This window comes from Strix uralensis, chromosome 20, assembly GCF_047716275.1.
Source record: "Strix uralensis isolate ZFMK-TIS-50842 chromosome 20, bStrUra1, whole genome shotgun sequence".
NCBI lineage: Eukaryota > Metazoa > Chordata > Aves > Strigiformes > Strigidae > Strix > Strix uralensis.
Genome location: NC_133991.1, coordinates 9,372,044 through 9,386,920, shown reverse-complemented (window position 1 = coordinate 9,386,920; position 14,877 = coordinate 9,372,044). Strand labels below are relative to the sequence as shown.

The window sequence follows — 14,877 nt, the reverse complement described above, 5'->3', positions numbered from 1 at the left end:
CTGTAAACATTAGTAGCAACTTTTTGTATTCTTTACTTTTTCTTTTATTCTTTGCCTTTAGAATAATGAAAAACAAATGCGTCAGCTCTCTGTCATTCCTCCCATGATGTTTGATGCAGAACAAAGACGAGTGAAGTTTATTAATATGAATGGTCTGATGGAGGATCCCATGAAAGTTTATAAAGACAGACAGTTCATGAATGTCTGGACCGACCATGAGAAAGAGATTTTTAAGGAAAAGTAATGGGCTTTCTTATCTTTTATTTTTATTACATTGCAAATGACAGTTAAATACCTAACCCCACAGTAAACATCAGTTAAATTGGGAATGCTGAGGCTTTTGTGCAATAATATTTGATGATGTTCTTAGTTGGATGAGTGAAACATTTAAAAGTTTTAGACTTCTCCACTTATTTTCCAACTGAGTAGACTCACATGCATTTAGTCCTTAGATAAGAACTTCTCTCAAATGTACTTTAGTTCTGTGATAAGGTTAAAATGAGCAGAGTAGGTATATGATCTCATTATAACAGCTAATAGCTAATTTTAAATGCTTAGTTCTAAATTTGCACAATTTGAAAACTGGGCTTTTTAGACTAACTTCAGTTGTGTAAATCAAAGGCTTGCTGATGGAACAGATTGTTTGGAAGACTGCTTTGCTTATTTGATCATGAATTATGTTGTTAAACTTAAATAATTTCTGATTTATAAAAGGTTTGTCCAACATCCCAAGAACTTTGGTCTAATTGCTTCCTACCTGGAACGAAAGGTAAGACCCTTTTTAATATAAGTAGAGCCTAGGGTGGGATCCCTAACTTTCCGAATGTAAGTCATTTATCCCAGCATCATTTTTTCTCTTCCTGGAAAAAATGTTAAGTTCAAAAAAAGTTACTGCTTTGACAGGATTTTATAATACTTGATCAGTAACACAATCAGTGCATGCAGACACCTAACGGAAGTTAGTGAAATGACACCACTGACAGCAATAAAAGAAAATGACACTTCATTTAGTTTTGATCTTATTTTCTTTTTGAAGCAGGTAAGCTTCTTTAACTATCTCACTGCTTAGATAAGGACATAATTGGCTCTGCTGAGCCACTGTGCTAATTCTAAGAAATCTTGCCACCATCTTTCGAGTCAGTGGGATCCTGCGGCTGACTGTATTAGTCTTTAGAACTAGTTTTAGTCTTTAGAACTGATTTTGCAGAACTGATGTAAGAAGTAATGGAGAACTAGGATTTGTTAAGACTTACAACAGAATCTTGAATCCATATGGCTGTTATAATAAATAGAAGCTTTCAGACTTGCAAATTGTCTAGTATAGATGAAATCATGGAGGCTGAAGTAGCTGAGGGATATTATGAGACATGAGACTTGCGTTTAACACTATAATTTTATGCATAGTTATGTTGTTATATTTGTGTGTGAATTCACCTCCCTGCTGAGCAAACAAATCTAATAGAGTTTTATTTTAGTCTAGGGGTTGAATAGTTTAAGTGTTGATAGAAATTAAATAGTAAAAATGTATTTTTTTATAGGGGTAAAACCTAATTTTTTTGCTTTTTCACTTTAGAATGTTCCCGACTGTGTATTATATTATTATTTGACCAAGAAAAATGAAAATTATAAAGCCCTTGTGCGAAGGAATTATGGTAAACGCAGAGGAAGAAACCAGGTATCTTAAATTTATTAATCACTCGGATATTGTTATTTTATTGTTTCATATTTACAACTGTCTTATTATCTGATATAGCAAGTATATGCGGGAAGGGGGGAATAATTTTCCTTTACTGCATTTTTGCCCTTTTAAAATTTAAGTAATCCAGACCTCAAGTGTGGTTTTGGTTAGACTGTTTTTAATTCTGTGGAATATCGTCTTCCTTTGCACATATGTGACTTTTTTTTAATATGACAGTTCATTTTATTTGAGGACCCTGCCATAGACATTGAAGTTGAATCCATTGTTAAATCCTATGTTGGAGCCAACAGAAATTAGGTTTAGCATGAGACTTGAAGTGGAAAATTTATAATCACTTCATAATGTCAATGTTTGTCAAAAAGCAGAAATTAATAGTGATTTTTGTTTGGTGGTCAGGCTCAAAGTCAAGCTGGAACTTCATAGCAAGAAGAAAGAGACCAATTTAGTGCATGCAAATAAAAAATTCTGCTGATTCAGGAAGTATTCTTTTGGAAGTTTTGGAAATCTTTGGAGGGAAAAAGAACAGCATACTATGTACAAAAAGCATACAAATATGTTTGCTAGGCTACTGGGGTTAGCGTGGATATTGGAAAACAAAACAACAAAAAATTAAGAAACTTTGGACTGTTTTTTTTGGGTTTTTTTTAAAGAAAGCAGGAGGGAGTGCTGTGTATTCACTGAACTTGTTCCCTGCTTTTCCCGTTCTGATTTCCCCTTGCATCTGTCAGGTATTTAGGAAGTACTGAAAACAGAATGAAAGATATGTCAGTGATGAGACTAGGAAAGAAGGTCATATATGAAATAAAGTACATGAACAGCGTACTAGATGTAACAACAAAGCCTGCAGGTATTTTGAGTTTGTGTCCTTAAAATGAATTTAACAGCTGGAAACCGGTATAGATATGATGTGCTGAAGAATACCCAGTGCTTTGTTGGAACTGAAGTTTGGTGGGGGTAGGAGGGGAGGGTCCTCTCAAATTCAGGGTTTTAGAAATCCGCAGACCTTAAAATCTGAAGGCTTGTGGGTTACTGGATTTAGTCATATTGCAGCAGCGATACTAAAGAGAAAATTGTGGAGCCTTTGAGGTATTGTGACTGTACAAATCTGTACTGAACTGCAAACCAGCAAATTCAGTAAATATTACACTTCAGGATCTGTGAATTCTCTTTTCAAACGATGTGAGCTTTCTGAGAGTCCAGTTAAATGTATTTTTTATATAAAAGAAAATTGCTGCAAACAGCTTCAGCTGATAAGTTGATCCTATTCGCTAGAAACAGTCACCGTGTTGTGGTTCTATGGTGCTGTTGTACTTAAACCTTTTACATTATGGTCTGGTGTTCCAAGAGAAGAGATCATATCACAGAAGACTTACTTGTCTGTACCGCACAAATTACTGATTGCTTGGGGTAAGGTCATTTTCATTATGTACAGGATTTAGTTAGAGCTTCTACTCTGGCCACTTCTGAACTGCCATGATGGGAGAAAATAATGGAAATAACCTGCATTTTGCCAGAACTTCTGTTATACTTTCTAAGTCTAATAATGCTTTTTAATAGGAAAAGTGTATTGTCGTGTGACTAGTGATGGTGAAAGATTCCCATTCAGGTATGGATGTATGGCAAATACAAAGAAGATGGAAATAAAAGAGGTTGTCCAAAAAGTAGACAATCACCGTGGACACTAAACGCAGATAATGCTGCTGTTTTAAGTGTCTCAGTTTCATATTCTATTATAAAATGAGATTGATCTGATCATAGCAAGTATACACATGTTGAGCACTATCTTTGCCATATGCTGTTCTTCTGCAGCTGTTCTAAGAGTGAGGAGACAGAACTGGCTCAAGCTGTAGTGCAATGTAACTGTAAATTTGGGGATGTTCAGAAGATCATAACTGTGTATTTAAATGTCTTTCAACATTGTTAAACTTTAGAATATTGAAACTGGTGGAATTTAAAATTTGGATGGATTTCTCAATCCATAAATTGTCTGCTTTCCTTGGATAATGCATATAAACTAGAGAGGTTTTAATTACAGCCCTCTACACAAGGGCATAGATTTGTGAACTTAGCTCGCTATAAATGGAAATGTAAGGTGCTCTGCCTGACTTTGTAACTGCTCCTCTGAATACTGATTTGTATGTGAATAACTAAATACGTGAGTTGGAACACTGAAGCTGCTCTCGTTGTTTGTTCAACTCAAATTACTTGCTGTTTGAATTTTAGTAGAGTTGTAGATCTTAATTGCTAGTTGTTGATTCACATTAAATACTCCAGCAGATCACTAAACTTTGGGCAACTGTTAGACTTAATTGTGTGCTCTGGTAAGGATGCAGATAAGTGTCAGACTTTATAGATCTGAAGAACGTTGAGGTATTCTTGCAAACTTAAGGAAATACTCTAAATGGGAAATTTTACCATTTCTGGAAGTTTGCATTCAGAAGTATTATAGTTAGTGTGTTTAGTAACACTGTAGTAAGGAATTACATGGTACCAAAAATCCTATTTGTATTTCTTAAATTTATTAATGATTAATTAGCAACATCTATTACAGCTAGTAAGAAAGAACTTGAGTGTGTTGAAGTGCCTTGCTTGCCAGAGCTTTTATCTTACAGTTGCAGAATGCAATTCATCCCCCTTCTCCCTCCTGCGCCTCAGCCTTGTTTGAAGCTGATATTTTTCAGCAACCTGAAACTTCCTTGCTGATTGGCAAACACAAGTCGTGTAAGATTTATGATGCGCTCTAAGATGTGCTTATGCCAATAACAGGTGCTTCAGCTTAAACTCTTAATAGTTCATATATTTTTGTAAATTAGAATGCAAGCAAGTGGAATATTGCAGTGGAGAAGATATTAATCATGGTAATGATGTTGAAATCCTTCAGAGAATGTAGTGAGTACAACTTGACTCAAGTTTCAGTGTGGGGGCTTTTACTTCAGAGAAGCTGAATGATAGATTAAGGCATGTCAAGTTAAGAGATGTAGAGCTTATTAAGTTCTGATATATTTTTGTCCTCAAATAGGTCTAGAAAGCACTGTTTATAAAATGCTACCTAAACCATTCCAGAATGCTCACAGAGGTAACTAAACAAGTGCATCTTAAACCAACTGTGACTTTTCAAATGACAAGCAAGTTTTTAACATAATATTGGAAGAAGGCATGGCTATACAGTGCTTTCACATCAACTATCGAGAATTCCTTATATAACTCACTGAAAGGAGGTTCTCTCTGCCTCGAGTTTTTCTTTGAAATTTGGTAGCAAAGCAGTAGTCAGTAAGGGGTGTGTTTCTGTGGTCGAGCTGCCTGGTCAGCAGAAACGCCTGTCTGTGGATCAGGCCGGGTGCCTTTGCAGCAGGTGGTGCAGTCCAGTGATCTGACTAGACAGAAATTTGCTGTATGTCTGTGACGGCCAATCAAGCTGAGCTCGGTGGGGATTACCTCTGGTGACTCCGGTGAGATTAGAAGGTTGTATGTGAGATGGGCAACTCTGCTGTAGGCAGCTTAAGTGGCAGAATGACACAATTTCCTGGAATAAACACGTTGCTGGGTTAGGCAGCCTCTGCTAAAGAGCTGTGTGATGTCGGTGCTGGTGTGGTTTTTGTCCTTTTGAATCGTACCCTGAGTTAAAGCCCGTCCCCTTGTCTGGATAGTAAAAGTTTTAATCAACAGATGAATGTGCAGGTACGTCGCTGACCGAGGCTTCAACTGTTTTAAGGTTTGTGTTTAACCTGCACTTGACCTATTGATTATGCATGTTAAATAAATTCACTGTGAAATAGAGAACCCTGTTATGTACAGTGTGATGTTACGTTAGCCAGGCAAAAAGAACAGAGGATTTTCAGCAACTGTTTTGTAAATAGATTATATGTAAAATACAGATTTTAAAAAATTACTATTACTTTTTTCTTCTGAAAATGCAGTTTTTAACTCCTTGCTTCTGAGGCCAATCTATCTAGCACGATGGAAATAATTTATCTTAGTATGTCTTTGACATCTTGCTTGAAGGAAGTTTTTGCATAACCAAGTAATGCCAGCATCATAACTGCCAATAATTGCAGCAAGATGATAGTGGTTAGTGTTTGCGTTTTCTGCTTCAGTTCACATTATTAAAATGTCAAAAACAAGTCTTTCTTGTGACTATTTCCAGCCTCAGTTTTCTTAGTGAAACAGTGACACCTGCTGCTACACTTACAGGAAAGTTGGTTCCTCTGTGAAAAAGAAAAGCCTATTTTGAGGAATTTTTCAGTGGACTGTAAAATCTGAGTTAATGAAGTCCTACAACAGCAATCTTGTACTTCTCTCTTCTTGTCTTTCCATGAATTGCCAAGTGTATTTTGGGTATTTGTTTGAAAGGTAGCTTTATATAAATATTGCATGTATTTTGCTTTTTGAAGTTGACTTGCAGAGTAAGAAACAAGTCAGTTCTGCACACACCACATTTGAGTGGAGAGAATCTGGGTATTGCAGTTCTGAAAGGGTGACAACTGATGAGGTGGTTTGTTTAACCCATTCAAGCCCTTTCAGTGTGAACTCCTGTGAATGGTTCCCTCTTTGTGGCCATATCTGACTCTCCACCCCCTCTTAGCTTCCATAGTTTCATATAGAAAACATATATAAGGCAGAATTTAAACTGTAGTTGTGCATTTTAAATAAATTTACGTATTTTCAGAGAGAAGGAAGAGAGCTCTTTCTTCCTTCTCCCTCTCCTCTTGCCTTTAACTGGAGTCCTGTCCGCTATAACATCACCTGCAGCCTCAGGTGTTCTTTTCCCGTTCTTGTTGTACGGTACCTAGTACAGAGGGCTCTTAGACTTTTCTGTGGCACTCAGATCATCACCTTGGTACAGATATTATTGAGTGTGGATGGGCAATATGGATTAAGCTCCAGATGCTTGTTGCTGCCTTTTGAGGCCCATCAAGAGAATTAATTTGCTATTTGCTTCATGTAAGGGTTCTGGGAATTGGGGGAACGGGTTACATGGTTTATTTAGTGGCAGCTTGGTATAATACTACTGCTTGGTATTTTAGCCTGGAGAGGAAGGAATTCGCAGGTGAGTTATGGATGTAAAAATGGAGCAGTGTTGGAAAGTGAGATGTTTTGGCCATGTGCAGATACATCATTGTGGATGGCAAAAAGCAATATTTAGGATCCTAAATATATTTAGGGAGGATGACAATAGTGAAACTTAAGGAAATCTTTTCTGTAGCCACATTCTATAGATCTTTCCTAATACTGCCCTGCCCCCCCCCATATGAGCAGTGTCATTTTTCTAATGCTTTCTTAAAACGTCACAGGATATTTGGCTTGTCTAACATTAGGCCACCTGTAAGAGTGAAGTCAGACAGGGAATACCAAGGCTTTTTATTTTGTGAGTGTGTGAAAGCGGTTGTAAGGGATCATGCTGGTAATTCTATGTGATCACAGTGTAATTACATGTGTAATTAATGTGATTACATGTGTAATTAATGTGATTACATGTGTAATTCTATGTGATCACACTAAGTAACAGCAATTCCTTCCATTAATTCCTGTTTGAAGCGGATTATATCTGCTGGAAAGTTTAAGTCAAATTTATGTGCTTTCTAAAATGAGATACCCTTGCACATGGTAGTCATCTGGACTGCTTTGACAGATAAGGAGTGAGAGTCCCTTAACAGGAATGCGTAAATAGTATTTTGTGCTGTTTTCCTTAGGATGATAACAGGTAATGGTAATTACTTTGTCATTTGTCAGTGCTTAATGTGCTTGTAAAACTATCATCTTGATAAAGACTATAGTTTAAAAAAAAAAAAATAATTCTAGGCTATAATTTTCCTTCTGTAAATTCACTGGAAATGTAAGTCTAAAATTCCTGACCTAATTTTTTGAACAATTACATTTCTTAATTACTAGCTACAGTTTTGAGAAGGTGATTTAAGAGTTGGCCATAATTTTCATGCTACAAGATCTGCTTCCAAGTTGTAAGCTATCATGTTTCACTATTTTAAAATGGACAACGTTAAAAATAAAATTTGAGAGGTGTAACACCATCACTACAAAAGATGTTGGTCGGACCTCTCTAAGCATTTTTAAAACATAGGTGTCCATTTTTAGTGTGGCATACAACAGCACGTGTATCTGTTGACACGTGTATGGGTACATTATCACCTCTGTGCTCATGCTGTAAAAGAAGCCTGTACCTCTGTGGTTATATTTATAAGAAAAAATACCATATCTGAATGGGGCAGCTGACCAGAAGAAACATAAGAGAAAATAAATTGATAGGTGCTGAGGATGGATGTACAGCTAATATATAGAAACTGCACATTCTGTGGCAAAGGGAACTTCTGAAGTCCGGGAGATAATGCCTGGAACATCACATCTGTTATGATTTCAGAGTGCAGATAGGTGTTACAGGTTTTGGCACAGGTGTTTTATCTTGACCAGTGTGCAGTGACTGTAACTTGACATATCAAGTGGGAGGTAAGGCAACATCAGTGTTTGTGCTGCTCTGAATACAAGTTGCTGTACCTTTGTGTGATCAACTTCTTATAATATGTAAATCTCATTTTAATTCAGCAACAAATTGCTCGTCCTTCTCAAGAAGAAAAGGTAGAAGAAAAGGTAGAAGAGGAAAAAGCAGAAAAAGCAGAGAAGAAAGAGGAGGAAAAGAAAGATGAAGAGGAAAAGGACGAGAAGGAGGAATCTAAGTAAGTATATGTACTGAAAATGCGTTAATTCACCCTAGATTGAAGTTTTTTTCAAAGATCAGAACAGGATTCACATTAGCCTGACAGCGAAATTCGGACTGAAAACTGTTCCTATTTAGGTTAGGATTTGTGCATTAAACAGCTTTTTTGGACACATGAATTTCTCTGTCTTGATGAACTAATCAGACTGGTGGAAAAAGCCATGGGATTATTTTTTTTGCACGTGTAATTGTTTTCATACCTTGTTGGTTTGGGTTTTTTTCATATGTTCTGTCACAGTGTTTGTATCTTCTTTGGAGCTGATAATATCGTGTATCTGTGTTATTCTCTAGCAACTCTATAAATTGTAGGCAGTAAGTGAATAGGCATCTTTAGAGTTTGTGGAGTTTTGTTTGTGGTGTGGTTTTTTGTTTGGTTTTGGTTTTTTTTTTTTTTAACATTGATATTTGGGAATATCTGCCCATAATAGCTATCTGAATGTGACTGAATTATATTTTAACTACTCTCAGAGAGAACACCAAAGAAAAGGACAAAACTGAAGCTGCACCAGAGGAAACAGAGGAAAGGGAGCAGGCCACTCCTAGGGGCCGAAAAACTGCCAATAGTCAAGGTCGTCGTAAGGGCAGAATCACCAGATCAATGACAAATGAAGCTGCACAAGCAAGTGCTGCTGCAGCTGCAGCCACTGAAGAACCACCACCACCTCTTCCACCCCCACCAGAACCTTGTGAGTAGCATTTATAGGACACTCGGGGACCCATCTGGTCATGAGGCTCTTCACTGACATAAGGCTGTTTTCTGTGCATGCAGTGAACTTTTTTTTTTCTCTATTTAGTATTACATCTTTATTCTTAGGCCTGCTTATAATTTTGTGATTGCGTGGTACTGTTAAACTTCACAAGTGTAACTTCATGAATAGTATATGTGTAATCAGATGACTCTTTTAGAACCACGTGGGGAGAAAAAAGGCAGTTCAGCCTTTCTGTGATAACTATGTTTTCTTTTTTTGCAGTGTTAATGATGGATCTGTAGAGATCCAAATGCCTTTAACACAGATTGACTTACAGGCTGTAGCTCACAGAGGTTATTGTTAAATAAGTAGACGTGATATTTGAGTATTTAGAGGGTTTCATAATCTGAAATAGATCCTAGCAATTGTTTTTGTTGTTGTTTCTGTATTAGATGGCAAGAGACTTCTTTAAAATAAAACGCTACTTTCTTGGCACGTATGGTTAAAAAAGACTGCTATCTCTGACTGCATTTCTGAAAAGGCTGGCATAATTTGTGGTGGTGCAGAAATACTAGCAAACAGAATACCTTGTGGCTAGTAAATAATTATCCAGGATGGCAGGGCAGGTTGGTTTTTTTTTTCTTGCAGTACTCTGCTGTGGCAAAGTTTTTTGCACCTAGCTCTTCAACTGGGTAGTTACAGGCAGCTGCTATTCTAGAATTTGTAACAGCTCTTTTGTTGCTCAGATATGCTGCATATCCTAAAGAACAGAGTAAGTGGGCAAATTAGTTCTCATTTAACATCAGAGACTGTGATAGACATTCTTGCTCAGTTGACATAGTGGGTTTTTGTCAGCATCTAGACTAAGGCAATAATGGGTTTTGCTTTTATTTTTTTAAAACCATTTTTGCAGGGTTGATTGGAAAATCCAAATAGTTTTTTAGTGGATCCAGATACTTCATAGTGGTCCTCCTTTTGTTGTTTGTTATTGGAAGTTGTTGAAGGGTCCATGTTGTGCGTAACGGCAGATTTTATGAAAAGCAAACGGAGCTGTTGCAGCTTAATGCCATTCAGAATTTAAACAGAATGATATCAAATCCAGAGAAGTGAATGAAAAGTATTTTGTGCTGAATCATACTTAGTTTCCTGCTTGTTTTTACTTACTGTTTTTTTGTTTTCTTTTATTTTTCTCTGTTTGTCCAGTAGGAGACTCAGTGAATACAAGAATAGTAGACTTCTTGATACCCACTAGTCAATAAATAACCATGTCAGTCCTTTCCACAGCAGTCAGTGAAATAAGATGGAACTAGATTGTAGCATGTTGGATTGCTGCTTTTAGTAGTTGGTGGTAAATATTGACAGTTTAGATGTATTTATCACTAAAATTTTATTTAAGTTACTTTCAAGTCTTTCTTGGCAGATAATTAATCGTAGTTTTGTGGGCAGAACAGTTTTGAACAGTTTGCTCTGCTGAGATTGTGGTGGTTCCTTCTATATATCTAACTTGTTTTAATGGAGATTGACCACTTCCCACTGACAAGAGCAGCTTTCCTAAGTGACTTGAACAAGCGTTAATGTAAATAGATTAGTTGACTATGGGATGCATGATTGGTGCCATAATAGTGAATCCTGGTCTTTTCTCTGATTGGTGTCTTTGTTTCTTTTTCAGCTTCTGCAGAGCCTGTGGAGACATCCCGCTGGACAGAAGAAGAAATGGAAGTTGCTAAGAAAGGTAAATCCTGTAAAGCTTTTGACGTTCAAAATACTTTATGAAAACTTGTATTTACAAAATTACAATAATTTACAAAATCAGTTTTTTTAGACTCATGTTGACTTTTTTCATATGGGCTCCTTAGAACTGTTTGATGTTGTACTTGGTCCACAGAAGTCTGTGAAACAGATGTGAAGGTGTGTATGTTATGTAAAGTTTCAAAGTAATGTGTTTATAAGTTACAAGAATTCCTTTTGTATAAGACATTCTTTTCATAGAAAAGCTAATGTAGTTTATAACTTGTCTATTCATTTGCAGATGCTGTTACCTGTAAATTTTATGCATGAAATCAGTATTTTATCCGGGGTGTTGCATATTAGCAACAGCAAAGAGTTAAATTTGAAGGTTTCATAAGCAGACATTCAGGTTGACACAGCTTTTTTTTTTTTTTCCCCCTGTAAATAGTTATCAAATACATTGTCATAGTGAGAGTTCTTTTAAGGACAGCGGTAATTCTGTATCTTACCTTCCTATAGGCATTGTTATTCCATTTATTTGGATTCAGATAGCTGAAGTATTTGTCATAGTAAATATTGGTTCTTCTATGTTTGAACAGGCCTAGTGGAACATGGACGAAACTGGGCAGCAATTGCCAAAATGGTTGGGACGAAAAGTGAAGCTCAGTGTAAGAACTTCTACTTCAACTATAAAAGGAGACACAATCTGGACAGCCTCCTCCAACAGCACAAACAGAAGGTAAGTGCAGTGGGCATTGAATATTTTGCAGTGGAAAACTTGGCATCTTTCTGAAGTCATTCATCATGCTTCACTAAGACTGTTTTGCAATCACCACTTGTTTCCTTTTCTACTTGTTTTTGTGTGGTGACATAAATCTGCTAGAAAAGGCGGCTGATGCTCACTGACCTGTGATGCTAATCACTTCTTGCTTTAAAATGCAATAGAAAATTTTCTATCAGATAAAACTCTGAAGCCTGAGGAATTCTTTAGTGCTCTGAAAACCACGTTACTCATCAGTACACCAGCAACTATAGAAGTTCAGGTATCGCTACCATGAAACACATTAAGCACTAACCTTACCAAACAGAGCAAGAGAATTGGTAGAAACCAGGAACTGAAAGTTTTGAGGCATCTAAGTTAGAATCCTGAGTATTGGAATCCTCTAAACTGCAGTGTTATCCTCGTCTTTTCTTACTTAAGAGCATCAGTGTCCGTGTTTGCTGCACAGTGTGTCTCCCAAACATATCTTGAGACTGTGGTTTGTTCCTAAGCTTATTTTTGATCAGGAGCAGCACAAGCTGGCCTGAAGTCAAAATAGTGTGGCCTTGTGAATGAGTATTGTGCTAAATAGACATTCTCTGTCTTTCATTTCAACCTCAGATTGATAAATGAGAATGCATGTAAAAGGAAATAATCCTTGCAAATTTTCAGTACAATGTAAATGCCGTGTCTTTATCAGTCTTCACGAAGGCCCCGTGAGGAACGAGATGTATCACAGTGTGAGAGTGTAGCTTCAACTGTGTCAGCTCAGGAGGATGAAGATATTGAAGCATCTAATGAAGAAGAGAATCCAGAAGACAGTGAAGGTAACTTTTCTGGGAAGGAAACTTGTGTGTGCCCAGAAAGGGACCCATGTTTTGTGCCAATTATACACTCCAAACGCTGTGTTCCACTTCATAATGCAGTGCTCAAATACTGTTTCAGTTGGATTTTAGCAATTGGAACTCACTGGAGAGGAAAAAGCATTTTTAGTACTGGGTAACCTTAAGATGTTATTGCTCAGTATTTTTGAGATGCTTTGACTATGCTATCATCTAGAAAGTAAACAGGCAGCACCTGATCAAAAAATTTGTGCATGTTGAAACGAGTTAAATCAAAGATATGTAACCTTTGCTAGTCTTAGTAAAGCTTCAGGCAGGCAAATTTAAGTTTTTTGTTTTGTTTAAAATTTGTTGGTTGCAACTGCTAATTATTATAAGTACTCAGTATCAGTCAGGCTTGGCCAGCCTTTTGTGGAGCTGTAAGCAATAGAATTCATAAACGATGAATGAGAGAATATGGCTAAGTGTTCGGGATTTTGGTTTTTAGTTGTTTGGTATTTTTTAAGCTGCAGTGTGTATAATTCAGCAAATTGACCATTTCTATAAGTCAAAATTAATTACTTGTTTTACAGATGGGTAGGTTAAAATTGGTGGATCCTTATTGCATCCATTTGTTTAACAAACTTTGTTAAAATATTGATGTGGTTCTGAGGAATGAAGATTCTTATCAGAAGATAAGACTTGAATATAACGTCTGTGTTCTAGGTGTTGCTGTAGTTTTTCCATAAATGTTTTTATCTAAAAGCTATTTATAATATAATGAAGTTCATGAACTAGGCTAAAAAGAGGAGGAAAGTACTGCAAAAATCAATAGCCTTCTATAATTGGTATCCGGCTGTCAATGCTGTTTACACCTTTCACAGAGCAAAGAAGACATTTTCAAGAAAACAGTGGTGATTCACAAAGAAAGTAAACTAGAACTGTTAACTTACAGCAAGAATTGCAAGTCGGCATGTCTGTAAAATGTGACTGATTTTCATGTAAAATCAGCATTTTGCCACTTCTAGCAGCAATGCCTCTAAAACGTGTTAATTTGAATCATTAAAGCCGCGCCTTAGGTACTGTGAATGTTGACTCTAATCTTGTAATAAAGCCGCATCATATATGGAAGTATCGAGTCTCTGACATATGCACAAGAGTTTAGTTGGCTGTCTCTCGGCAAGATCAGAGCTAGCTAAGTAGTCTTATTTTTGTAATTTCAGTCTTCCTCCTTCACCTATATCTGCTGATTTGTTGGGTGCTCTCCTTTTGGGAGTCAGTTCTTCAGGGCAATTGTCTCGCTGTGCTTTGGGACAGCAGACATACTGGATTATTCTAAAGAAGCAGTTCATCGAAGCTTAACATTGAACAGTTATGCCAAAACTTTTTTTTTTCCCCACAGGTGCTGAAAATAGCTCTGATACAGAAAGTGCTCCATCTCCAACTCCAGCAGAACCTGCTAAACCAAGTGAAGAAACACCATCTGAGAGTGCTGCTTCGAAAGTAACCACTGAGGCAACAGCAGAACAAGAATCTACCATTAAACCTGCAGCCAGCACATCTCCCTCCTTAACTGCCCAAAGTGTATCAACAGCTGAAAGTCAGAACCCTGAGCCACAGGTTAAGGAAGAAATGAATAATGAGACAGAAGAGCCTATGGAGGTTGACAGTAGAAGCCATGCAGTTGAAGCTAAGCCTGTGATTACTCTTCCAGTGCATACCAAAGTAGAACCTGTAGAGACTGAAATGAGGCTACCAGAGAATATTCAAGTGAAAATAGAGAGTGATACCAAAGAGAGAGAGATGGAGAAACCCAAGGAAAAGTCAGAACCAGAGGAAATGGACTATAGTCTGTCACAACAAGTTAATACAGCAAGACAAGAATCCCATTCAGATAATGATTCGAGTGCCACCTGTAGTGCTGATGAGGAAGTTGATGGAGAACCTGACAGACAAGGGTGAGTTTAATTGTGTAGCATTCAAATATTGCCATCTTTAAGAAGTTGTTTAAAAAGTGGTTTTACTTCAGCAGTGATACAAAAACTGTCATCAGTAGTGACATTTTTGTACGAGTTTCTAGTAGGGAAAGAATGTCTAAGGAGTCTTTGCTGGAAGTGCAACAGAGGGAAATGCTGGTTTAAAATTTTAATGAAAAGCCAAAAGAAGGGTCTTCTAAGGCAGGGTAAAGCAAAATTCTGTGGTGATAGACTGACTAGGTAGGTAGCAAACTAGTGCGACTACATGGAAAACTAGAGAATGAGGGATATCAAGCTGTTTGGGATCTGTTCAGAGAATGGGAATTGTGTTAAATGATTATCTGGAAAGGCCAGCAGCTTACTGAAACAATGAAGATTTGCCAAAGCAAGAAAGGAGATGCCCCTGGCATGAGTTTCCTTAAGTAGCTCTGTGGTACTGCTGGTGGGGAGAGGAAGATCTTGCTGCTGCAGGATTTT

General features: G+C 37.1%; 1 protein-coding gene across 7 annotated transcripts in view; it reads left to right on the top strand.

Annotated features, from left to right (window-relative positions):
• Positions 1 to 14,877, top strand: part of NCOR1 (nuclear receptor corepressor 1) — a 74,487-nt gene that overhangs the window by 31,474 nt on the left and 28,136 nt on the right. For all 7 annotated transcript variants that reach the window (XM_074890389.1, XM_074890390.1, XM_074890385.1 and 4 more), the window contains 9 exons: positions 62 to 240; positions 715 to 769; positions 1,574 to 1,675; positions 8,255 to 8,385; positions 8,895 to 9,112; positions 10,785 to 10,847; positions 11,443 to 11,582; positions 12,304 to 12,430; positions 13,827 to 14,382. In XM_074890389.1, coding sequence (XP_074746490.1) covers positions 62 to 240; positions 715 to 769; positions 1,574 to 1,675; positions 8,255 to 8,385; positions 8,895 to 9,112; positions 10,785 to 10,847; positions 11,443 to 11,582; positions 12,304 to 12,430; positions 13,827 to 14,382 — 1,571 coding nt within the window. The remainder of the gene's footprint in view (positions 1 to 61; positions 241 to 714; positions 770 to 1,573; positions 1,676 to 8,254; positions 8,386 to 8,894; positions 9,113 to 10,784; positions 10,848 to 11,442; positions 11,583 to 12,303; positions 12,431 to 13,826; positions 14,383 to 14,877) is intronic.